A 27374-nucleotide genomic window follows, 5' to 3' on the forward strand; every position below is an offset into this window, starting at 1 on the left:
CCACCGTTTTTACGTCATTAGTGATCCCAGTCAGGGACAGAGAACTAAAATGAGCAACAAAAACAATGACCTTCATTTACAGACATAATCTGTTTAATAAATATGACTGTAAAAGCAATAAACAATAGCAATTATACATTACACTACATTGTATTTAACGAAAGGGAAAAAGAAGATGAAAAAGTACATCAGAAAAAGTAATTTTAAAATTAGAAATAGTTCCAACACTATAAGAAAACTTTTTGATCGGCTTACTATAAAAATAAGTTGGCTAATGTTGGACTTCAGTGGGGAATATTATACAGTTGCTGCCAAAACTTTCCCATCTTTCTTAAAGCTGTAGTTGCAAAGACAATAGCAAAGCCATACAAACTGCTGTGGTCCTACCTGTCTTCAGAGAAACTACAGAAAGAGGCAGAGGACTCTCTACTGTTATTAACCTTTAACTACTACGGGTCTAATATTCTTACACTTGGTATCACTTTTTTCTTTGCCAGTAAGTAGGTTGATTTGGGCTCATGCCCAGTTTGTGACAGAGAAATTCAAACCACCACCACCAAACCCCCGCCCCAGGACTCTGGGCAATGCCAACAACGCTGCTTTCTCCTGTTTTTGACTCAGGTTGCCATGCACTATGTCTGTTGAACAAAACCCACTCATGTCAGGAATCAGGGTGCCTCCTAAGTGTGCTACACTGATTATGAACCGGCCCCTACTTGCCTTCACCTAACATAGTTAAGTAAGTGTACGTTGGTTACTGTCTTTCTCTCTTTCCACTTCAAACCAAAATCCTCGTGCTAGGTTTACCTGAGTTGGGTTGGAAACCAACAGCTGTGATGACCACGGGTTAGGCTTCAGCCAGATATCCGGTGTCTTGGGAAGACTTGTTCAAGGTATGCTAAGCCTACTTTCCTGCTGTTCCCTTGCATAGTCTACGTGAACATGTCCTGCAGCCTCATTTCTAGTTGCAATGTAAGATAGAAGCTTATGTTATTGGTAAGAAATTAAGTCTTGTACAAGAGTAGCCTTGTGGTTCTGGGGCTCAAAATTCATGGCAACGATCTCAGGCCAAATCCTCCTTTATTCTCCCTGCTCTGCCCAGAGTGGCAGGAGTTTGCAGATCTGCAACCAAGGGGGGTTGCTAAGAAGGCCATAGAAAACTGCACATAGACCTTTCCCTGCTCCCTATTCTACGGACAAGGTGTCTTTCAAAAAATTGACAGGCCTTGGGGTGACTCCCAGAGGCAGAGGTCTCCTGGGACTTCCTCAGACAAATCCAAACATGAGCACTAAATGCAGCTGAGGGTGTTACTTGGGCTTTCTCTTAGCCAAAATCGAAGTTGTAAGGCTGGTACAAAGTACAGTGTAAGTTCCTGCTGGCAAGAACCTCCTACAAGTGCAGTATAGACAGATCTCCCTGCCTGTAATGCATGCTAGTTCTGTTCCATTCAAGGTTAGGAGGCAAAAAGTTATCTTTCAACAGTGCTATCAGTGGGATGCCTTGGTGTGAGTAGGCTAAAAAAGCTGTTTAAGAAAGAGCCTGGCCTTGCGGTTGGGATCGCCCACACTTGCACTCAGCCTCCTTGCAGCTGTGGGGCACAGGCAGCAGCTGCAGCTAGAGGAACGAAGGGCAGAGTCCAAACAAAGACATAAACCAGACGGACCAAGAATATTTTCAGTGCCTTTAAACTCCAGTGTGATTTTCTGTGTGTCCTATGGAAGTCTGCTGGGGCAGCTAGCCCTCCTGCAGCCCAGTGCTAAAAGAGCAGTTAAATCTAAAGCCAAGAACCCTAAATGCCCCCTCCCACCTCCCCCAGCCCTTCTCCCCACATCCCAGCCCACCCCTCTCCCTAAAGAAGAGACCCCCATGCATATTCTTGGCCTATATCGTTATGAATTTTCTACAAATTAGAGACAGATCAGAAAAAAGAGAGAGTGGAGGGGTGAGGAGAAGGGCCGCAGGAATGAATAGTGGTACCAGTTCCTCTCCCCCCACCCCCCCCTAAAATTGAACACCTGTACAATGCAGTTCCACTATGGTCTCAGTATAATGTCCACATGCACAGGCTTAAAGCTAAAAACCCTTTGTCATCTGAAGAATTAAAAAGTCCAAATGCAGTGAGCTCTCCTCTTTTTTTAGGTATAGATATGTATCGGTGTCCTCAATTCAACCATTTACATAGGTAGGGATTTCTTTTGTGCTCTGGGGCTCAGCAGCTGTGGAAATACTTCCTGTGGCAAAGAAAGAACAAAATAAAAGAGTCAGTAAATAACAAGTGTGTATAACCAAGGAAGACGTTTGAAGGTATCACTTTGCTGGCCTTTGGGATTCAACTGTTCCAGACTGACATGTTCTTCCCAGAAATGTTTTCTTGTCATTCAAAACACTGAAGGTGATGTCCTGTTCTTTTGCTAATGAAGATGATTCACCCGTGTTGAACAGAAGAGGGAGAGGCCAGAGCAGAGGGGTGGAGGGAAGAAGGGGTTGAGGTCCTCAGAGGAAATGTGTAACTCATTTGCAATAATAAGGTGCTGGAGATTTCATAAATAACCTTAAGCTTTGTATTTGCAAAAGAAGAGCCTAAACCACTCACAATCAGAAAATAGGAACTGTGGTTTTTTTGCTGCCAGAGTTTGGAGAGAAAATTAAATGATCCAGGGACATTAATTCAGATTCCTCCAAGGAAGGATCCCTGAATGTTAGTCAAAGGGGTTGAAAAAAAATGGCTTCTGAACAAGCATACAAAAGAGAAACACCCAATTACAGTCTTGCTTTGTTTTCCCAAAAGAAAGAAAACTCATTAAAAAAGAAACTGCTGATTTCCAGAAACAGATGAGGTGGTTGTATAGGAGAGTGAAGAGCCTTTGCACTTTCTATTCTGTTCACACCTAGGTCCAGACCTTCTCGTTTTGTCAATGAGCTCTGATTCAGTTTCCTCATTTGTCTTACTGACAGGATGGAAAAACACTCTTAGGAAGTTTGTTGAACTGATTCCTTTTATAGAGAATTGAGTCTATATATCCCACACATTTACCTTTTGTGCTTGCTAGTGCAGTTACAGGTGCAAACCAAGGAGTTATAAAAGGCCAATTTCTGGTTCAATACAGTGTCCAGTAGCACAGCTGAGAAACACACAAAACACTGGCTATTGTAGAAAGCCAGAAATGCTATAGTTGCACCAAATGAAAACCTACCCCCAAAATTGGCTTTTGACCACTCTTATCCTAGAGGCTTCAAGAGTTTAGTTTCCAGCACCAGCAAGAGCAGTTTTGAAGGTACCTTGAATAGAGCTAGCAGGTGACTGAGTCTTGCCGCTTCAAGTCTGAATGACCTGTGAAAACATGTTTCCCTACCCCTGGAACAGCATGAACCACGGTCATTACATTCTTTTAGAAAGGGGAAGCTCAAAGCCCACCTAACTCTAGAAAGAGAGTTCCTGACCTGAAATTGGGTGTTTCTCCCTTAGCATCTTGCATCAATTTTGCCTTGGAGGCTTGTGGGGGAAAAAGAAAAAAAAAAAAACAAACGAAAAAAAGAATTTTTAAAGTTTAGGACCCACCGCTCCGGGTCTTGGCTTGAAACCTCTTGGTGATCCACAAGCCTTTTGGAAGTCCTCTGTCCAGACTACCTTGGTTGCATTTCCTTTCCTTGGGTTCTGGACTGTGGCCTGGGGTTGCTCTGTATGGGGAACACCACATGGGAAGGTTGGTCCCCTCACTCCATCCTGTGTTCTGCTAAGCAGGGATGTCCAGGTCTGCTGATGAATAGCTGTTTAAAAGCTTTTAATAGCTACCAGATCTCTCCTTAGTTAACAGGTGAGGAGAGATCAGTATTGATTGCAGTGGGGCTTCCAGCTTAGACATCAGTTTCATCAAGAGACTTTCTTCTTTTTTCTCCCAGCTTGTTTCACAGGCCACAATCTTAGCACATCACATTCCCTCCTTTAATTGCCCTTCCCCTTGTTCCCTCTCTGCAGTAGCTATGACTCCAAGCCTGCTTTAGCAAACACTCAGGTGGGATCTAAGGTTTGGCTATGCTGAAGAAATTGTGCAAATAAGGGATCTCAGTTATGACTATGCTTCACTCCTGTCTAAGTCAAAGCAGCTATAAACTTTAATTCCTCTAAAATAGGTCCATGTCCTTATTTGCAGGGGTCCTGTACCGTACCTCTGGCCTGGGCCTGCAGAATTGTCACCTCACAAGTGAAGCTGAGCAATGCCCGAGCAATGCTGGCTTTAGCAGAACATGTCCCCAGGCTGAAACCTCCCTGCTCTGTCCCAACACTTCTACTGTAGTCAGGGTAACAGAAAACATATAAGCATGAGCAAATGTGTGACTGAGCCCAGTACGCCCGCTTCAAGTCTATTCACTTTAGGTCCTGTGAAAGCCTGCTGTGCAAATTGTCAACCACAGAGGCCTGTGGGAGGAATCAAGCTGAGGGCAAACCCAGCTGTCCAATGCTGAGATCCCAGGTTTTGCTCGATTTCCGTGGGAATCAGCCAGGCTAGCATTGCTGCTGGCAACAAGGTCTGGCATAGCACAAAGGCCACAGCAGTCAAAACATCAATAAATATTTAGCTTTTAGATCTGACTTACCGAATCACCTGCTCACCTCCATGTTCCAGGTGAGGGCGGCTGAAGTTCTCCTGGATGTGGGGTTTAGCCCCACAACTAGATCAGCCCCAGCAAAAGAAATTAAATTGCCTTATAGCTCAAGTTAAGTGCTAGCAGGATTTCTGAGAAGGGGAGGGGATCTACATAGAGCAACTAGGAGAGAGAAAAAGCCTAAAGTTGTTCCCCTCCCTTTTATCACATGGCAGTGAGGGAGAGGGAAGAGTTAGCAAGGTTTCCTCTAGCAAAACTAATGCTGCAGCAGAAGAGGATGGGAGGAGGAATGTTCAGGAATATGGGAAGGGGGGAGGCTGAGAAAAGGGTTAGCCAATTATAAGTCAGAGTCTGACCAGCTGCGGGATGCTGCAAGTTATTTACCTATGGGCTGGACTTCCAACTTCTCATCTACTAGTTGCTCAGGGCTCATCAGCTCACTTTGAGGGACATTAGGTATGCTTTCCCTCTGACTGACTGGACTGACCATCTCTTGATCTTTTTCATTCTGCATCTGTGCATACACATTAAGGCCAGGAATCTTCCTAAAACATTAACAGAAACCATCATTGTGGGGTACTCTGGCAGATGATGTAGTATCAGCTTTTACAAACCGAGAAACAAATCACTGTGAAAAAGAAAACCCAGCAAAACAAAACCCAAACACCTCAGTGAAATGCAGCAATGAGAAGAAGGAAATGGCTCAGGGAGGGTCATACCTTTTGAACTTGTAGATTACAAACACGGCTAGTCCCACAAAAACGACAGAGAGGAGCATCAGCATAGCTGAACCACTGTGACTGGGAGTGAGGTCCACCAGGGGAGCTGCAAAGAGAGGGGAAGAAGGTTAGAGCCACCCCCATCCTGGAGTGAAAATTGCTTCCTCCAGAAACATAGTTCATTCTCCCCTTATTGCACTTGTAGCACGCCTCATCTGTCCACATGTCTCCAGGGCTTCTCTCCCATTCTAATCCACCTGGGAAGAAACCTGGGTTCAGACCACTTGTGGTGCTCAACCTACCCCTTGATGTGAAGTCCCATAGCTTTCTCCTTAGAAGCCTCTCTTCTCTGGCCTATTAGAGGACTGCCTGAAACATACTTTCTCATATTGCAGACAATTACCTAAGGTAGTTGCAAATGAGGTCACTTGGGTACCAAAACTGGCATTTACTGGACGATCCTGGAGCCACCCATGGGCTAACTTGTCATGTCGACTTTCTATTTTGCTTAGAGCTAGTTTGGGTAGCTCCCAATGCATAGTGAATAATGAGCAACAGGCTCCTCACTTTTACTGAAGCAACGATGCTCACTAAGCGTATTGTTCTCTGCTCAGTCCTGTTCCTTCCTGACCAGAAGGGCAGCGCCCTTCACAGACACTGCCTCAGCATCCATGCCTCATCATGGCAAGTTCTTCTCACACCTCTGACAGTTTCAGTTTCTTCCTTTCTACCTGTCCCACCCTTCTGAAAATGTTCTACTCTCTTTCCCCTGGTGCCCCGCTCTCTCTCCCACAAGTCTTCCATGCAAGAGAGTGCACAGGTTCAAGAAAAAAACCCTACCAAAATCAACCCTAATCAAACAAAAAGTCTCTCTGTGCTTCTCCTCAGAGTTTTGCTCACCACCTTTTCATAGCCCCTTGCAAAATAAGGCCACACAAAACATCCAGAAGCGTGGCTTTCCCAGAAATACAAAGTAAATTGTATTAAATAGAGAGTTTCCATCACTCATATAAACACACACAAACAGAAAGGCATCTAGCATCCAAAAAGGGACACACATAGGTCCAGTAGTCTCAGTTGTTCATGCAGACACTAATAAAACATACTCTAGACAGACATGCAGCTGTAGCTGTGCCATTACACAGAGCTAACGCACACAGCAGACACATCCTTACTGCCTGTCTCTATCTGGCATTACACACAGAACAAGGCGTAGGAAGCGCCTTCCTCTGCAAGGCAGTGGAAGTTAACTTGAACCACTGTCATACACATCCTCTTTCTCTTTCCCCTCTTCACATGCACTGAACAGACCCATCCTAAACCAGAGCCAGAAGACACAAGAAAACATGCACACGCAAGCAAGTACTTACTCAGGCACACACATCACATGCACACATGTTTTCAGCTGTCATACCCAGCCTGATAAAGCCAAAATTTACAAAGAGAAGTGAAAAAACTTCTCCTTCCCACATCAAGCAGGCTATCCTCAGGAAGGTGAGGCACCGGGATGAAATGATCCATTATTATGAATTCCTCACACATTTCCAGTCTGTCCGCTTTGTGTCTGTATTTTGTGGGTCTCTGCAGTTCTGTGGCATGACAAAATGGCTCTCCGACCGATTCAGGCTCAGCATCACTCAATGTTCTTGTTATAATGCTGCACTGAGAGTCTGGTAATAAACAGCTATTTAACTGCTTTGCAAGGAATATTGGCATATTTTACTCTGCCTCAGAGTTGAGGTTGTTGTCTGTTAGGTTGGGGACATTACTTTATTTTTTCTTTCATGAGAAGAAGGAATGAACATCATGAATGGATTGCAATCTGTTGTCCATAATTGCTGTAAATTAATCCTTCCTCCAGTGTGGCCTGAACAAAGACAATGGAGGTGTGAAATGTGCTGAGCCTAACGCCTGTCATTCTTCTGTGCTCCAGGGAATGCACATGCTCACATAAAACACACACACACAGAGGCTCATTTCTACAGGTTCTGCTTGAATATCCACATGAAGCTAGTTTAGATACCTGCACTTTTGTTCCCTGCAGCTCCTCTGCTGCAGAAATTTCTGCTGTGCATGACCAGGCACACACACAGGGAGGAACATACATGTGCACTGAGGCATGGGAACATAAATGTAGGCATACATATACATACATGTGCGCTTACACAAACACATGCTGAGCTTTGTGGTTCAGTCAACTACAGCCCATAGCTGCCTGGAGTCCAACACAGAGTCATAGTGAAAATGCTGAGAAAGAAGGGATACCATAGACCAGAGCAGCACCTCTGGACCGTATGCATCCTCCTGGATTGTGCTTTCTAGGGACTGCTTCTGGTGCTGGCTTGTGTTCCAGGTTTCCCTGCTTTATTTTATTTAAGTTTTTATAAAAGCTTGGATTTCAAAAGGACAATTCTTCTTCCTTGACAACCAAAACAATAGTTTTCAACAGCAAAGTAAATCTCTCTTTTGGCATTTTGTCAAATTCTAAACTATTCCCAAGTTTTGATGTCATGAAATTGGGCCCTTTATTTAGACAGGGAACTGAGTTATGACCTCTGCAGCTTGGTAAGGAGCCATATTCCCTCAAAGACCTCACAGTGGCTGCTCTCTGGGCTTTTTAAAATCTAGTTTGGCAGTCCAGGCTCATTTTGCATTCTTACTGAATCATATTTCTGCAAGAGACAAAATCCTGTAGTGTTCCTATAGGACATTGTGAAGCCAGTTACAGCAATCACATCTCACCAGCGGCTTCGAAGAGAAGTACAACAAAGTCTACCTTGCAGGACAAATGAGTGCTCGCATCTATTATGGACAAAAAGTACTCATTCCTGGTGTGTGCATAAATACAAATAAAAATGTGCATTTTTGGCGAGCACAAAGATCATGTATTTACACAGCATGTCTGAGCCGAGTACCCCCTGCTTCAGCCTGAGCTAGCAAGAAACAGGCCAGCACGTGCCTGGAGGCCAAACCGTTATTTAGCTTGGCAGTATGCGGCACTGATAGACCCTGCCTTTTGGTTCACGCAGGGCAGCAGACAAGGTTTAGTAGCCCAGAAAAGCACTACAGTACCTCCACTAACTATCTGGCTTCGGGACTGGAGCTACCCAACTTTAAGCCAGCTCTGAGCATGGATGAAGTACCTGGGGACTTTGTGCACTCCCTCATGCAGAGATGCCCAGAGTTCCTCTCCAAGAAGCTGCAGGAGGCTCCTACGTACAGCACAAAACTTGGATTCAGGTTCATCTTGTATTAAAGGCACGGATGGAGATGTGATTTTAAGTGCCATCTGTTTCTGCTACATGAAATCAGGAATGTTCCTTCAGTAGCAAGAGGTAAAGATGAGCCTTTCCCAGGAATATCTAATGTGATTCTAACTATAATTTATTACAAAAGGCCTACAGGATATTCAGGGCCAGTGGAGTAATTTCTGAGAGTTCATTTGGGATTTGATCTTGACTTTAATGAACATTGACCAAAATGGAAAACAGCCATGTGCATTGGCAGAGTAAATGCACAGAAACAAATTTCAAAAATTATGAGCAATCGCAGGCAACTCCATGTTTGAAGCTCACATTAAGATGCTTTCAGATAGCCTTCTTTTCTGACATGGGCACTGAGCATTTTCTGAAAGTACATACCAGTATCACTGGTCATTGTTGAAAATTCAGGCCAAGGATTGCTTCCCTTATAACAACTGTTATGTAAAATGTATATTCATTTAAATCTTAAATGTAAAGTCATGCAATTCTTCTGTGTCATATGTCTATTACTTTTTTTTTTTTACAATCTACAGAAGAAAAAAAAGTCAAATTTAAACTGACTTCTCAAGCTGTTGTATTTTTTTTTTTTTCTGTAGAGATTAATCAGCTGTGCTGCATCTCTGCTTTTTTATGCTTTTGGTTCCAACATGTCTAAAAGTAAGCATCTGATCATCATATTTCTGCAAGAAATATCCCTCAGAGCAGCAGGGATAGTGACAAATTTCCATTCTGCTTTCCACAGCTAATGGAAAGCAGAAACATGCAGCAATATTCTCAGGGCAGATATTAGCAAATTCTGCTTAGGAAAAATGAAATATTGCAAACACTAGGGTTTTCTTCTGGGGGGATTTAAACGCAGTCGCATTACACCCTTTCTTAACAGTCTCTTTCTCCCTCTGTTTATGGACAAGGCAACACATGGACTGACACCAGCTTAGGCAGACCAGTTCATACCATAAAAAGCTGGTACAAGTGAACTGAGGCTTTTCGTTTGCAAGCTAGCAAAAGATGCTGATACCAACTGATCAGAATTATCAGCATCTCCTGGAGAAAGGAATTCCTAAGAATCCTGAGCGTGGATTTGTCCATCCCATCTCTTGTAACAGTTAAATAGGGCCTGTGCTGTGAAAGGAGGGTTTAGCATGCAGAATACACAGAGATGCATATAATTAACTATCAGGACTTTGGAGATGGTTCATTTTGAGATAGGATTAGTTAAAGTCCAAACTGCCTAATCTGTGTGTGTGCATATGTAAATTGATTCTAGTCTTTCAGACAGCTGAACAACTTCTGAACTGTACTTAGTTGCTTTGAATGTTCGTTGACTCTAGAATATCTGAATATATCCAATGCTATCTGGTAACTTTTGCACTGTGTGATCCAGGCTGAATATGCCATGGTGCTGCTTAGCTGTTGAATATTTCACAGGCAGCCAAGAAGTACATGTTTCTACTGCTAGTTATACTGCATTTCCAACAACAGCAGCAAATTCTTGCACATAAGTAAACAAAAGGATAAGCTGTAAATGCAAATGCCACCATATCTTTTTGGCATGATAAAGAAAGGGGAGGTGGAGCAGGCATTTTAATGTCTGCCCATACCCTGAGTCGTTATTGTGACATAAAAATGAGAAGTGTTTAAAACACAGCTGATAGCACACTACTATCATCAAGGAATTATACTGCTTGCTGTGCTACAGAGCAACAGAAACGGTGTGCACAGAAAGAGGATACTGACCTGCTGTTAAATGGGCAGCATGGACAAGGATTCGAACCCCTGGCTTCAACTCAAAATGGACCAGGTTTTGGTTCAGTTTCTGGATCAGTGTTTCTGAAATCTGGAAAAAAGGAGAAAATAAGAAATGCATTTGTTTCTTGATCATTGGTTTAGATTGCCAATAGGTGGGTAGGAAATGGAGCTGCATGCAAAGCAAAAGATTTTGCAGAGGCACCAGACTTTCCGAGCACAATTTCCTCTCACCTTATAAAGAGAGGGTTTGTGGCAGCTGAACACTTCTGCCAGTACTATGTTCAGAGTGGTTTGTGTATGGTTAGCAATGACTGATATCAACAAGTTGCCCTGTCACACCTCTCTAGGAGCGGCCCAGCAGCAAACGGGAATTGACCCCCAAAGGAAGATTACACCCATGTCTGTAAGTGTCTGCAGGACCAGCCAGCAACAGCATATCAGTGAACTCTGTTTACTACTCAAGCAAAGAGAAGCATTTCAGTTGTTAACACTCATTCGCTCATAACAAATAACTTCTTGCTCATTGAGTGGCCAGCTCTATGATCTTAAAGCATGTTCATAACGTGACATACCTGAATCAAAATGAATAGTTTAAGTCCTTACCCCAGCTTGCACTGCAATTTCAAGTCCTAAAGCCAAATTTCATTTTATCCAGCTCTGATTTTCAAGCCAGCTGCCCCCTGATTCTTAAGTATGTACCAGAACCAGCTCGAACCTGAAAGCGTTTACTGACTACAGAGTGGCTTAAACAAAGTGCATGTTCCATCTATTCTTATGTGTTACACACAGAGGGAGCATGCTTTTATATTCTCTTTTTCATGAGAGAGACATTCCACAGAGCTTTTAGATCACTAGATTATCTTGCCATAACTCTGATGACAACAATAGAGCTCTAGCAGAAATGAAACAGGCTATTCCTCCTTAAAGGACACAACAGAACAGAAAAGATGAGCATTTGCTGAGATGAGACCCCATGAAATCTGTATTTGTACAGTGAAGAAGCCAAGCTTTGGTCCAATCTGTTGGTAAACATTTCTTTTTTGAGTCAGTTTGTCACAATATGCACAGAGCCACTTCCTCCATATCACTCTTAATTGTATCCAAGAAGTTCCAGGCATATTGCCATCAAAAGCAAAAATCCAGATAGATTAATCAAGGAATGGAAGTCTATAGACATGGTGTTGATAGCTTGTTGTGTCTTTTGTATGTTCATTCGCTAGATGTTTCATGTATTTCACATTTTCTTACAGCAGTGAGCAATTTTCCAACTGAACATAGCCACTGTTCCGCATGTTGGTTTATTAGGGAGAGGTGGTTGGAAAACTGCAAAAAAACACTCCCACCCCACAACCCTTAATATGCAGTTGCTGAGAACCTTGTGTTTTTATAGACATACCAAGATCAAGAGGAACCGTATTCTAGTGCTCACCACTTAATTTAATTTGTTTTAAATAAATCCGTATTTCTTCTTGAAGATTAATGAAAAATTGTCAGAAAAAAGAACATTCCAATAATTTTTACACCATCTTTTTCATGTTCTTCATTTTTGTCTGGCTGAGTTATTTCAGTAAATGCTACCCAGATATGATTAGATGTTCCTTGGCTATCATTCATCACAGTATGAGATTTATCTGCCTCTTTTATTTTTTTAACATTCTTAATGGTTCTTTCAATACTCTTGGCTTGTACATTTCTGGCTGCTGATCACTTGAATAGGTGCCTTTGGTCCGGTATCAATTTGGCAATAACTCTCACAGGCATTTTATTTATATTTTTAATATATCTCTTTAAAGTTTACAATTTTTTCATGGGTGCCAGAATGAGCAGTAAATATATTTCTTCCAATAGCAAGAAAAAATACCACCTGCTTACAAAGAGCCATCTGCTGAGCTCAGAGCAGCAGGGATAGTGACAAAGATGTGCAGTACATGAAGAAAGCCTGGGAAGCAAATTATATCCCTCTTTAAGAATTTGAGCATATTAATAACCAAGATTGATGACTATAAAGAGTGCTTCATCTCTAAAACTGGAGCAACAGATGCAGATCGATATGCTGTAAGCCAGGTACATTAATGGCTCATGGAAAAAATGGGAAAAATATAATTCTGGCCATTTCCAATCCCAAACATGACCTAACAACTCTCCTCCATACCCCTGCAGGAATTATCTTCCTTTGTGCTCTGAGGTTCTGATACTGCTGGGGCAGCTGAGCCTATGCAAAAAAGAAATCACAAGACAGTAAACTGAAGAAAAGAGCCAACCACATTGTGTCATTCCTCTTCAACACATTGCGATAGCTGCACAAAATGGTCAGGGAAACAGTAGAGGTAAAAACCATACATGATGCCTTCTATACAAAGAGGCTTAATGTGATGTATAACTGACAATGCAGCTAGCAAATGTTGCTATCTAGTATTGGAGAATGGTTTCATCAAGGACTTGGGTAAGAAATGGAAGAATAGGAGAACCTCAAGAAAGTCAGCATGAGAAGGGACCAGAGACTTTGTTTGGCACCGGTGACATGAAGGAACACTGAGATCTCACCTGGCCCGCCTGAGGACTCCTGCAGCGCAGAGAGGAGGGCAAAACAACAGAACCAGCAGGGACATTACAGCTGAGAGGTGCTGTGGCAGCCTCCCAGCTGGCAAGTTGAGTGTGTGAGAGAAAGTTCAACCAATATTCTTGTCTGGCAAGCCAATGAAAAGGAATAATAGGAAGGGGAGAGGGAGTAAGAGTGAAGTAGTAAGAAAAATGAAGAAAGGCAGAGAGAAACAGTCACAACTGAAGTTTATTATTATTGTATTGCATTGTTATCTGATCATGAACAAGGACCTCATTGTAATACATCCTGTACAAATGCAACTCAGAATGAAATTATTTCTGCCTGAAACCACCAGTATCTCAGCAGAAGCTTGAAATTGCCATCACTGTTCCAGGACTATATGCAAAGCATCAAAATAGGCAGCAACTGTTCATGCTGCTCAGAGTATACAGCATATTTCCTTGGCTCAATTAATTATATGCTCTCCCAGTGGCTTTTTGGGTGCAGCTTTTTTGCCTGGGTATTTATGGAATCTGAACAAGTCAAAAAATGAGTAACAGCCTGAGATCTTCAAAAGCGCCAGAAGTTCTTGTGACAATCGGACATCTGCCTTCCTCAGGCAGCTCTGGAGATTCCTGACACACATTTCTGAGGGAAGAACAGATGCACTCAGACATGTTTTTAAAATTTTTCCTTGCTTGGTACAATATTTTAATTTCTCTTTGCATGGAAAGTCAGATTCTCTTTGAAACAGACATATAGACAGTATGGAAAGAGGGAGAAAAATGCATTTCTGTCCTTTAAAAATTATCTGAAATATAAACTGTATATAATGGTTTATAAACTTCAGTATTTGAGGTCAATGAGCTGGTTACACAGAGCGAAAGGGCCACACTCACATTGGGATTGGACACTGCTCTCCAAAGTTGGACCTGACAATGTTTCCGGTCCTCACATGCTCCCAAGGGGATCTGTGAACCGCAGATCACTCAAGACACTCGCTCTGAGATTGGAGAAGTGTCTCTTCTGCCCTTCTTATTCTATCAAGTCTATTTCTAGCTCAGTGGATCACAGGTTGTCAGACTTTAACCGAGTGGTTCTGACTCTCCTGTAATTTTACAACGTTAATAAAGTGTCTTTGAAGTAAATCTCCACACAATGGCTGATCTCACAGTCACCGAGGTAATGAAAAGGTTTCAATGGAAAACATTTTGGGTGTTGTGCCTCCCTTTATTTCTGCATTCAAAGTAGTACCATGGATGCATTTTTGTTTAAAAAGCAGATAAGGAAACATCAAAGTACTTTGGCCTGTTTCATAAATGAATGCAACATAAATGCAACTCTGATTGAACAGCTAGACCTTCAGCTGGGGAACAGGTTGGCCTCAGGCCTGTCCCTGTTCCTCTCTCAGTCTTGGAGATGCAACTAACTCAGCTGAAGACAAAACTTCTTAGAATAGCAACCTCCTAATTTATAGTCTTCAAGAGTCTCCCTTGTGAAAATAATTAGCTTTCAGAATTAGTTTTGGTCCTTAACTGAGCCTCATTGACTTTATCTGCTTCATTTGCAGAATTAAGCATGATGTGCAAAAATAATTCAGTAATAGAAACCATTCTTCATGTATCATTTTTCATCAAAGGACACATAATGAATAATAATAACAGACAATTTGTGAAGGAAGAAAAGAGATTCCAATTTAAAAATGGAACAAAACAAAAATTAATTTGGCTTCTCTTAGCATTTTGTCAGAATTAGGACTGTGAAAGAACCATGTGCACCAAGAAACAGAATTATCACTCAGATGGGCATTTTCCTATACCTTTATTGAATTTTGAAGCCTCTGGTGTAAATTGGTTCAGACTAATTGAATGTGATTCAACTGTGCCAGTATGTACTAGTTAAGAATCTAGATAATTTTACAGATACTGTGTAAGGATCTCAACTAATGAGTGCTACACTTCAATTCATTGAGTAAATCAATAAACAACTAAGGAAAGAATTATGCACATTGATTGGTAGGAAGCAACTTGAACCAGCATTACAAAAGTGAATCAGGAATCAGGGCAAATGTGGATTACTTTAAACTGTGCCACTTGCCCTGCATAACCTTGGTTACTTCACATGAGGCCTCTAAAGCTTGCTTGCCTTAGCACTGAAAAGAGCATAATCACTGACTTACAGGGTCCAGCATGAATTTCTTGAGATCTTTTAATGAAAGATGCTAAATTCAAGCTGCCGTTAGTATCCAGAGATACCGTGATGGCACAAGGCAGAGGACATTCCTGTGGTTACTCTGGGAAAAGAACTGACCAGCAGATACAAACCCAGAGAGAACCTGGACATAAAAGCCAGGATCCCCTTTAGATGAACAAAGGTGACCAGAAGGAGTCTTGAGAATCAAGGGCTGCTCTGTACACTGAGCAAAAGTTGAGAAGGCGAGAAGGCTGATAGTCACATGGCAGGAGTTAATTCAAAGATATTAAGACAAGATAAACAGACAGCCTCTTCTACAGCACACAAGCAGCTGATCAAGAAAAGCTGGCTAAGGAAAAAAGCCCTTGGTACTAGGTTTTCTGGTTCATATTAGTCCTTTCTCTCCCCACCTGCCTTCACTTCTTAAATACTGGCCCAACCTTCCCTAAGCACCCAGTAGAAGACTTGGTCTGCATACAAAGGTACAGATGTTAAAAAAAAATCTCTCCTAGCAAACACTAGATGATTTACCCCTCTTCCTGGAATTTAATTTCCAGGACTGATTGGCACCATTTTCTGTAAGATTTGAAGGTGTTCACTGTCATGATCTTGTTGCTAAAATATTTTGGTGACAGGCACATCTGAAATACATCAGAGGAAAGAAAAGTAGTGAAAGTAAATATGCCAAAACACTAAAGCTTAGGAAGGTGGGTGAAAAAAAACATATAAAAAAAGATAGAAGCTCCATCAGCTACAATGAAGCAGAAGTAAAGCTAAATCTGCTTTAAGGAACAAATCCTAAGACATATACACATACAGGCTTCCTGAATGTCACTCTCCATAGTATTAAATTCGCCAGAGGTGTTTCATCTCCTCAGTTCATAACTGCCCATTTGATATTCTGTCATCCATGTCATTTCCTATCTCTTTGGCTGGATACAGATACTGGCCACAGCTGCAACATGTTGAGCACAGTTGGCAACCAACCAGCTGGTGTTGCCATTTGCCAAAGACTCCATCAGGCTTGCTACATTGCTGATAGCTCTTTTCAGAGAAAAGATTAATGGCCTCAAATGCCATTAACTAGTTGCTCTTACATTTATTTTGCATTCTGCTTTTACAGTTATTTTGAATAGGCCAGGTAAAAGCATGCAAATGGGGAACTAAATGGAAACACAGAGAAACACTGAAACCTTTGCTTGATATGAAAACATCACTTTAGAAATCTCGTGTACCTTCTGCTTACATCTCATTTGACTATCAGGAGACACATTTGCTGTGTTTGACAAAAAGCCTCCACTAGCAAACAATGTGGAGAGAAGATAATTTGTGAAATGCATAAACAAAAAGATAACCCTTCAGAATCTTCCTATAGAATAAAACTGTACACTGAAATAAACTGAGAAATCGTATCTGTGTATTTGTATCACTGCCCTCTACTGAATTGTAAGTAGAATATCTTCCTACCGCACATTCATTTTGAATTGGATTAGTGCTAAAAATTACTCAAAAATTACCTGAAATGCTACTAATTAGAGGTTTGCCCTTCACTGAAGAGAAAGAATTTGTTACTCTAAAGCAGCAGATCTGAATTCTGTAATCATCACATTTGCCAGGCCTGTCCATAAAGATGGTGTAACAACTGCATGCCAGCACAAGTGGCCAATGGCCATTCTGGGTGGCTGTTTTTGCAAGATTTGGGATATTTTAATGGTGTTGCAGTGACAACATGAAAATCAAACAGCAGTGTTTTACAACTGCCAATTATTTCTACATTTTTAAGCAGGTTGGTAGCCTGTGCTCAGTTACTGTGAAATGAAACAGGGGAACCAAGTGACCCAATTAACAAAAAAAAAGCAAAGTCAGAACATTCTGGTCATAAATACAAGATTTTTTGAATATGCAAAATGTTTTGGGATTCTGCAGGATGAAAAGACCTTTTGATTTTTAGGAAGCTGTGAATAATAAGTTTACACCGACTACAGAAAGTGGAGTGGATCAAATAATCTGAGGCCCTCAAAAATTCTGTATTTATGTATTAGGTGGAATTGTCCCATGCTGCACATTGAGAAAAATTCCCCAGCCTCATACATAGTGGGTTTTTTCAGCTGTCAAGAGCAGTTAAACTTTTTAAAAGGTACTTTAGTCTCCCATGGGAAATATCAGGAATGTAGAGTTCACATTTCTACATGTAATCTGCAAACAGATATGACAGTAATTGGTACTGTGTGTAGACAAAAAAATAATTTGGGGCACTTGAATGAGAGTGGTACATCAGCTCAAGGAGAAAATTACATCTACCATTAACCACAGTCTCAACAAGAGCATGAGACACAAATGCACCACCCTAATGGAAAACTGCATGGAAATGTATATTTGTCGTGTGATGCAGGGCCTAGGACAACTTCCACAGTCCCACTATTACTGTACCCAACAATTCATGGCTTACTGTGTTTAGACTCATAAAATGTGAGTGGCACAGAGTAGTATTATAGACTTTGACAAATGGGAAACTAAGACCTGGATTTTCAAGGGACAGTGGACATCTAGCTGCCTCTGAAGTCAATGGGAATGATGTACCTAGAGACCACAGGGTGGCTGGACAGAGAGACCCAAAAGTATGCTTAAAAAGCCAAATGAGTATGTACCAGATAAAAACAGATCAGCTTAATCTGCCTCAAGGGCAAACAGCAAGAAAGTAAGCCCCCCATGGTCATTAGATATGTATCAGATTTACTGGTAAATGCAAAAGTGCATGAAACCACATAAGCCCTTCGTTGTTACCCATGGCAGAATAATGGTCTGGCTCAGGTGATGAAATACAGCTTGGTTAAGCAAGTTGCCCAAAAACCTCACAGGTGCTCTGTGATAGACATGGCCTGCAGCAACTTCAGGAGTTTAATGTGGGGAGATGTAGTTTGAATTCCCTCTTCAGCTACTGTTTCTACCACTTTTCCCTTCCTCCCACCCTATCAGCTGTCCTTAGCCTTGCTTGCTCCAGCTAACAAAAGTTAGCATGCACCACCCACATGATTTACATGGCTTCTCCCTTTCAAACCCAGGTTGGATGAGCAGAACATCAGGACCACAGCGAGCCCCTTGCCTCTGTTCTGGTACCTGTCATGTGATTATGGTGGGTTCAGGGCTGTATCACCATGTCCGTGTCATATGACCGCTAGTACACATGCCGACTTTAGGAGGCTCTAATAGGAGGGGAAGAGAAGGAGGGGGCTATAGCACACGTCATTCTCCTGGTAAATCTGTGCCTACAGTGTGCATGGTGGGTTTCGTGCCCTTCTGTGGTGTTTCACTCAGTTTCACCAACTTTTGATTTTGAGAATGAGCTAGGTTTTCCATCCCTTGGCTACTGAAACAAGGGCTTTTGCAGAATAGAAACATTAATTTCTGTAACTCCTCTCCATCTGATCTATTCTGACTGCAAGTTTTCCAGGGACAGAAACTATTTGTCACTGTCTCCGGACAGGCTCAGCACAAGTCTCAGGTTTGGACAGTAGCTTCCATGTGTGATATGACACCATGAAAAAAGGAACCTATATAAGTAAGTGCTTCTTTAAGAAACCTTATTCCATTGCAGTGTTTGTGCAAACTATTTCCATTTTGTTTCTGTATATTTTGAAGTTTCTCTTCCAAATTAGAAAAAATCATCCAGAACTATAACTCCTTTGGGGGTGCACCTGCAAACACACAAACTCGTATACGTGCCTTTGAATAGCTTGTTGCTTGCTCATGAACACAAAACAGATTTTTGTTCCTACCAGAAAAGAACACTATACATCATAACGTACCTAAGAAGCAACTTAAGCTGTCATCAGCAAAAACATCTGCTCCCAGTACTCATCCCAGTGACTTCAGGCACAGGGAGAAGCTGTTGAATGGGCTCTGAAACATTTTGGGAAAGGGAGAGTGAAGGATTACAGGCCAAATGGATGACAAAACAGGAACAGTATCAGAATATGCTTCAGAGCTGAGGGCAGAGACACCTTTTGGGGCCCTCCTTAGGCAGTTCCCACTGAAAACAATGCCATTTTCTACTGGAGTACCTAGGAAGGGGAATGCAGTACCCGCAGACTAGTAAGAACAACATTCTGATCATCCTGATGGGAGCAGGGGAGATACTTCTCCACAAGAAACAGCTGGCTGCAAATGGCAAATAGTTTCTCTCTCTTCAAAGGTTACTGTTTGGACCCTGCAGGATGCCAGAGAAGTTGCTGGAGTCCCACTGAAAATGACATTTCTTCTTGTCCATAAAAAGGATCATGAGAGCACTGTTAGGGCTTCCTTTCTCCACAGCCACAGAGATTTCGTTTTTATAGGGGGAAAAAAGAAAGGGACAAGGAGAGGGAGTAATTGGCAAAATACAATAAGCTGCTGAGTGCCGGAGGGGAGCTGAGTCAGATGTAAATTTGAAAGTTTATGGACTGGCTTCCTTGCCAATTTGTGATGGAGGAAAGGGAAGGGGGATGAAGGAGAAAAGGGAGGAAAGGTTTTGCAGAGCAGTAAATCTCCATCTTTTTTGTTTACTACATGGGTGATGAAAATTGCAGAGTGTCCTGGTTTCTGCAGGGATAGAGTTAATTTCCTTCCTAGTAGCTGGTACAGTGCTGTGTTTTGGATTTAGGGTGAGAACAATGTTGATAACACACCGATGTTTTAGTTGTTGCTAGGTAGTGTTTATACTAGTCAAGGACTTTCCAACTTCCCATGCTCTACCGACTGAGAAGGCTGGAGGGGCACAAGAAGGTGGGAGGGGGCACAGCCAGGACAGCTGACCCCAACTGGCCAACGGGATATTCCATACCATGTGACGTCATGCTCAGTATATAAAGCTGGGGGAAGAAGAAGGAAGGGGGGGACATTTGGAGTGGTGGCGTTTGTCTTCCCAAGTAACCGTTACGCGTGATGGAGCCCTGCTTTCCTGGAGATGGCTGAACACCTGCCTGCCCATGGGAAGTAGTGAATGAATTCCTTGTTTTGCTTTGCTTGCGTGCGCGACTGTTGCTCTACCTATTAAACTGTCTTTATCTCAACCCACGAGTTTTCTCACTTTTACCCTTCCGATTCTCTCCCCCATCCCACTGCGGGGGGAGTGAGCGAGCGGCTGCGTGGTGCTCAGTTGCCAACTGGGGTTAAACCACGACACAGAGGAAAGTCATTTGTCAAAAAAAGATGATGGCTAAGGATGTTGAGCAAGGGAAAGCTTAAGAATATGGGTGACCTAGTGGTTTGAGGCCCACAGCTAAGTTAACAAGGCTTTAGACCACTGCAAGAGGCAATTGCAACAGCCAATAAGCGGTCAGGCAGATGAAAAGGCTATTAGAAAACAAGAATACAACAAAAGGAAGATATTGTTGATACATGCACTGATGGGAAGACTTCACTCATTCACAAATTGAGGGACAAATCCAAAGAGAAATGCTAGGACCCTTGTGCCATCCAGTAGAGTAGCAGGCATCCAGTAATGCTGAGGATTTCACTATAGCACTGAGGCTGATATTTGCAAGCTGATGACACCCTCTACCCCAATGCTCATATAGCCCATACCAGCATGGGGTATGTCTGCTTGAGCCACGGACATGCTGTATGGGGAGGAAGAGGTACCGTGGTGCTTCACTCAGGGCTAGTCATCTTTGCCCCTGGAATCTGAGGTAATAAGCTGAGAGATATTTCAGGATTTTTGCCCAGCACAGTGTTTTATCTTTTAGTCACAATCATGTTAGGCCCACCTGGTGGGCAGGACCTTTTGGGTCTGCAGGGAGATATAGTCCTCCAGTTAGAGCCTTGCACAGAGAAAACAATCCATAGTGGCTGAACACCACTGCCAGCATCATGAAGAGGGCAGGGAGACAATCCAACCCCATCCCTGTGCCTTAAAGTAATGAAGTTCTGATCTGCCCAGGTCTACCACCCAGCTCTGTCCTCCAGTGCTTTCTAGACTCTTGACAGTCTCATAAACATTGCCTTATGAGGCTACTCCAGTTCGTGTTGGCAGGAATCATCCCCTAAATCCTTCCTGCTTTCTTCCTACTTCCATGAAGTAGAACAGAACTTCAAAGGGAGAGACATGACATCATACAAATCTATGCCAATCTAACATTACTGAGGGAACCCAAATGGGAGTCTCCACTCCCAAATACAGCTCCAAAGCCTGCTTCCAGTGTCTGGGAGAAAAAAAAAACCACAAAAAAACAAAACAACAACAACAACAAAAAAAACAAACCAAAGAGGATGTAGCATGTACCACGGTCGTTGTTTAGACCCCAGTGAATCAGATGCATTTGTACCACAATTATTTGTTCTAACCTGTCTTGGAAATCCCATATATATATACACACAAATGCATAAGCATACACTTCTCCAAGTAATGGGCACAATACCTGCTCTAGGTCTGCTGCTGTTCTTTTATTTTCTCCTGTGGCATCTTGATATGGTAAAATGAAGAGTTCGGCAGATGTGGGCAAACCAGGGAGCACTGCGACCAGAATATGCTTGCTTGAAATACCTGTTGCCTGATACATAGACAATTAATGGACAGATAAACAGTGGGGATGGCACTGAATGCTGACAGTTTTTTTGCTAAGGCATCACAGTACTTATACAAATGATGTAGGGTATATCTGGTACAACAGGGAGAATCTTGTTAAAATCCACTGCAGGTAAAAAGTCAGGGATTAATAATTTCCTGATCTAAGTTATTTTACCATGTTCTCCAGTAAAATATGCAGGGTCCTAAGGCAACAGTGATAATCAGCCGTACCAAAAGGAGCTCCTAAATAATAGTTGCATATGGTACAATTTGCTTTGTCTAAATTTAGCTATTTTAAAGTTATCTGACCATCCCAAGTTAGTCCCTGAGGTTCCTCGTTTAGTCAATGGTAAGAAGCAGCATGTTAAAGGGCAAGGTATGTGGGCAGAATTGCACTCTAGAGGTGTGATTAGCCAAAACATCTTAAAAGCCTTGTGGAGACTCAGGGAGAGATAAAATGATGAATCTTTTGAATCCCAACAGCCAAACAAATTCTTATAGTTCACATCCTGGGTCAACTCCACAAGTTAATGAGGACCTTTTTTTTTTCCTTTAGGTGTTAAAGATTGTATTAATCTGCAAAGTTTTACTTTTTTGTCTTTTTGGCTGAAAACTTAAGCAACCAGTTTAAACCCGAATCACCCTTCAACACAAATTAGCCAAAATTCAGAAGGAAGTACCCCACAGGCATCACTATCAGGGTCATCTCTGGTCATGGGTTTCAGCTGCTGTTACCATGACATTACACAATCAAGATTGTGGAGTTATTCTCCAGAAAAGGAGCTAGTTTGGCCTTCAGGAAGTTTTGTGAGCCAAAAGAAGGAGAAATGTAGTTGGCTGAACCTTCCTCCATTGCCTCTTTGGGTTGTGGATTACCCAGCAAATGCATTTAAATCTGAAGGTTTTGATTTAAATCTTAAGTTTCCAAGTGCTGAATTTAGTAGGTCACTTTTAGAGGAAAAAAAAAAAGTGCCCTCAGATATGAGGGCAGACTACAGCAGCTGGATGCAGCACAGAGATTCCCCTGCAGTCAGGACTTGCAATCCTCTCAGACGTTAATTTGACTTAAAACTCATGAATTCCTCTCCCTTGTAGTTCTGGAGCAACTGCTCATTGGAGGAAATGAAGGACAGAGGACAAGGAGTCAGTGAAACTGATTACAAATCACCATTATCTGAGCTAATTCTGTGGCTACCCCATGCGCGACTGCTGACAGCCCAGGGAATACCCTGTGGAACTATGAAAAGGGAACCCTTCCCCTCCACTGCACGCCAAGGAAAAGCACAGGGTTTTGTTGCTGTTGTTTTTTTTAATGTGGATTTAGAAAAAAAACTATAACAATATAAAGGTCTCACATATTCTTTCCAAGTACTCTGTGAAGCCAGGGCTTGCATTATTTGTGCTTGCCTAACAGGTTGTTATCAGGTGTCAGGAAAAAGACACAGTATTGCCAGTCAATGGGAAGTCTTCATTTTCTAAGGCTGGGAATTTTTTTTTTTTTTCTGGAAGCTTTGGGCTGATTCACTCAGTTCATTTTTGTCTTCTTCATCAAAAGTGAGAAAAAACAATGATGTGAGCAAATAATTATGATCATAATACAAAATAGGATATTTTGTGATAATCTGAAATTATCCCTACTTAGAGAGAATATCAGATTTTAGTAGAGAACTAGGATTTCTTATGCAGAATTTTTATGCAAGTCTATGGTACTCTGTAATAAGAATGTAATACCTTAATAAAAGTTCATAGCTTTTAGCACAGCTATAATTTCCTATTGAATTATTTAGTTATTCAACCCATTTTTATACAGTTTACTTAATTGCTGTAGAAATCTATTGGGTTTATCTTTAAATTTTACAGGAAATTCTCACAAAGGCTTGTTTAAGGTGAATCATTTAGCTATATAAAGAGGGATAATTAGCTATCTTTTTTTTTTTTTTTTAAACTCAAACAACAAAAAGGCTCTTTGTATTTTCACTGCTCTGCTTTTGGAATGTAGCCTTGGTATTGTACTTTTATAATCCTTTTTTTATAGCTTGATTTTGTTTTATTGAGTTGTTTATATTCTGAAAATTGATCCTGAACATAAATGGATCCTTGAACACCTGATACAGACATAAATAAGTCAAGAACGAGCTCCAAAAAAATGTTCTTTTTTTTCCTTTCCTCCTCTCCTCCTGTCTTTAGAGGAAATTGATGAAAAAAAATCTCAGAAACAATCCAGACAACTTTGTGTGTACCTGATCAGTGCACAATGTCTTTCCAGTCTTTTTGCACAGATGATGCCATAAATGAACATATAGGCTTGCTAATAACATCTACCAGCCTTGTATCCTTTCAAAATCTGAGTATCTTTATTTTAAAAAAAGCAGAAACCTCGTTTCAAACAGTTCCCTTCATTATTTTTCTGCTGAGCTGAGAAATATTCCACATAATCCACTGTCATTAAAAAGAATAAACTGAAGGCTGACTCTGAGCACCAGATTGTCATAGGATGGGATAATTTTACCTGTCTAAAATTTAGGATTCTAGCCTCAAGCACTAGTCTAGTCTCCTTTTATAGTTGGTAGAAACAGAGAGACACCTTGAGAGAATTGCTGATCCAGTCCTAATGTAGGCACAAAGCAGAAATTAGAACCATTGTAACACAGGTTATGCACATTGCTTACCTCCACCAGAGCTCTCTTGACTACTCTACTGATGTCCCTTCTCCACTCTGGGATATCTGGATTGTAGTCATCCAGGTTCAGAGAGAATGATAACCGCAGGGACTGAAATTGCTCTGCAGACACAATGACATGGTGGTGAGTAAAGACTGTGAAATGCCTTAGCGCCAAACAAGCGGGCAGAACCTAGTGAAACCTGCTGCAGACCATGTTTTGCTTAATCAATCTGCAGGTGATGCAAAGACTGTCAGAGAATCCAGCAGTGTGTCTGAGAGATTCACTGGGAGATTTGGAGAATCTGAGAGATTCACAGCTCGAGTGTCACGGAACCGAAAATGGTGATCGGTCCTTACTTTAACAGATGAGTAGCACTGGAAAGGGAGCTGTGTTGGGAATGTAATTGAAATGCTACCTTAATCTTGACTTCTGAAGCAGGCAAGCTGTGATTGTACTCGCATAGACATGCCCCAAACACTTGAAATCTTAACTGGAAGGAGACAGGGATAAAAGTGGGGAGAGGAGTAGCCTTGGAAAACGTACTTCTTAATCTCTGTTGCTGTTAACAGAGATGGCCACACTGATCACTAAGACCATGTGCTTAGTATAAACAGCTAAAACTGGGATTCCCAGTGGTTCTTAGACTACATCTACACTATATGATATTTGTGTGCCCTAACTGCTTCTGAGGCATGAGTACTATATCAAATCAGTACAGATTTCTGTACAGAACTGTACAGCATTGCCTAATCTTTCAAGCTAAGCAGCTTTTGCATGAGTTGAGGCCTCTACTGGCCAAGAAGGGGGAAAATCAGCTCGCAAAAAAACCTAACATTTTAACAATCCTGTAGGATGGCCAAATAGTGATAGAGCAGAGGCAGAGGGCTCTGGGAAGGAGATCAATGTTCTGCAATCATCTCAGTCTGGACTAATGTCAGTCAGTGTCTTCAGAGATGTTATGCTGAACTGGTAACACTGGAACCGAGCTTATAATCTCACTCAAAGCATCCTGGGAGAAAGACCTCATGTTGCTTTCAGCTAACCGGGCTCTCTAGCTCTTGACTATGGAGAATCCTATATGAAATGAAGGGGGAAGAGCTCACCATACACAGCAATAGTCTTTGTATCCTGAAGAATGGTGTTCCCTGCTGAGACCTGAACGGTGATGGTGTTCATCCCTTCCACAGAAAATGTTAATGTGATGCTCCCTTCCAATGTGATCAGTGGCTGAAAATATATCAGAAAAGAATAAATTAAGTCAATTTGGTTGGAAAGGAAAAGCAAAAATGAGTTTGGCTCTCTAGCCTATTGGGATGGTTTGGGGAGTCAGTTCCAGCTTGGAAACTTATGACAGAAGGCATCCTGTGACATGGAAGCCTATTTTCTGGAGAGGACCCAGGGATCCAGATAGGGACGTCCTCCTGAAGCTCAGAGTAAGGTGCTATAATTTCCAAAGGAGCTAAGTTTTAAGATCCCAGTATTTCCTTCCCACTTAGCATGCTGGCTGTTCTGGAGCCCATGTTAAAGTGTCCATCTTTGCTGAACTCCCCAGAGAGGCCCAGATCCTAATATGAGGGCCTGCAAGACTCACTGCTCAGGTGTCACATTCCTTTCCCAGATCTAGCTGTTAGTGATTTGTTTAAGGTCGCTCAAGGAGGTTGTAACAGAACGAGGAGGCAAATTAAGACTTCTCAGTTGTTCTCCCATGTTATCCTTAGACATGGAGAAGTCATTTTTGGAAAGTGATGGTATTTAGAGAGGGGACAGGTCTCCTCAGCTTGCTTTGCTGTGCCAACCAGTTTATCATAGTTGTGTCCCCTTTCAGCAGTCTCTGCCCTAACTTGTGGTTTTGCTTATTGATGAACTCTGGGTGAGATCTTCAAAGCACCCAGTATTAAGTCAAACTCAGTTCCCATTGTAGTCTTGTAGTAAAACTCTCACTTCAATGAGAACAGAGTTAGACCAACTCTGATCACTTATGAGCTTAGCAGATCAAAGGGAAGGTTGAAAGGTGACAATCACAGCCTGTAAGTACCTCTAGGGCGAGATGATTTCTGATAGTACAGAGAGTTCTTTAATCTACACACAAAGGCATAACAAGATCCAACAGCTTGAAACCGAAGCTAGATAAATTCAGACTACAAACATAGTGCATGTGTTTAATGCTCAGGATAATTAGCTGTGGGGAAATAGTTGGGGGAGAGGGTAAGAAAGAGAAGCAGTGAATTCTCCATCATCTGAGGGAAATTATTAACGCAAAAGAACAAAACCAGAAAGTCGGGTTCTGTCTTAATCACAAAGAGTTAAATAAAGCAGAAAGTACTATGAAACCCTCTGACCTGCATTATACAGAAGATAACCACGTGTGGCTGAAGGTCCCTCTTGGCTCTACAAAATCCATGAGAATCTCTCCCCCCAGAAACTGATTAGGATCTCTGGGTACTTCAGCCACAAAGATATGTAAAATAACAGTTATAATGCCTGTGCAGATTTACCAACACTGCAAGCATACAGGCAGCAGAATGTGGTGCATGCTGTTCTCATATCTGAGCAGAGCCAGAGGCAGGGAGGTGTGTTGGGAACCATTTTATCCATCGATAGCCCATGATAATAAGGTCTTCTGGCATGTGTGGTTTAGCATAGAGTGTGGGGGCTCAGGGCATATTTAAGGGGAGGCACAGAACTGATGGCGGTCTCTTCCCTTGTTAGTCATCAGAGAAATGAGTTTTAAACTCTAGGGCTATGTATGTCAAGTCAGTTCCAGATATAAAAACAGCTTCTGTTTGAAAGGTTAATTTCCTAAAAAAAACCTGAAACCCCCAAGTTTTTTTTTTGTTGTTATTGAAGAAGGGAGAGTGGGGAAAAACACACTAGAAACTCTTCCAGATTTTGGTTCACTATGTCCACCTTAGATATAAATGCAGGGAGAAAACTATGGGCAATTTGCATGAAATGGCAATAAACCTTACAGCTAAGTAACAGCAACAAACACAAAGCAGTTCTTACACATCAGTGTTGGTACGTCAAAGAACCATTAGTCTCTCAGTCTCTGGTTTGTAATTTTCTTGTGTGTGACTATTTAGAAGCACTCCCAG

General features: G+C 41.9%; 1 protein-coding gene across 1 annotated transcript in view; it reads right to left on the reverse strand.

Annotated features, from left to right (window-relative positions):
- Positions 1–1879: 1879 nt before the first annotated feature.
- Positions 1880–27374, reverse strand: part of SORCS1 (sortilin-related VPS10 domain containing receptor 1) — a 214085-nt gene continuing 188590 nt past the window's right edge. The window contains exons 21-28 of the mRNA XM_009328455.1: positions 25383–25506; positions 24286–24398; positions 21468–21599; positions 10326–10425; positions 5326–5431; positions 4991–5151; positions 3561–3679; positions 1880–2232 (exon numbers count right to left, since the gene is read on the reverse strand). Of these exons, the coding sequence (XP_009326730.1) occupies positions 2176–2232; positions 3561–3679; positions 4991–5151; positions 5326–5431; positions 10326–10425; positions 21468–21599; positions 24286–24398; positions 25383–25506 (912 nt within the window). The 3' untranslated portion in view covers positions 1880–2175. The remainder of the gene's footprint in view (positions 2233–3560; positions 3680–4990; positions 5152–5325; positions 5432–10325; positions 10426–21467; positions 21600–24285; positions 24399–25382; positions 25507–27374) is intronic.

This window comes from Pygoscelis adeliae, unplaced genomic scaffold (assembly GCF_000699105.1).
Source record: "Pygoscelis adeliae isolate BGI_AS28 unplaced genomic scaffold, ASM69910v1 Scaffold317, whole genome shotgun sequence".
In the NCBI taxonomy this organism is placed as follows: Eukaryota; Metazoa; Chordata; class Aves; order Sphenisciformes; family Spheniscidae; genus Pygoscelis; species Pygoscelis adeliae.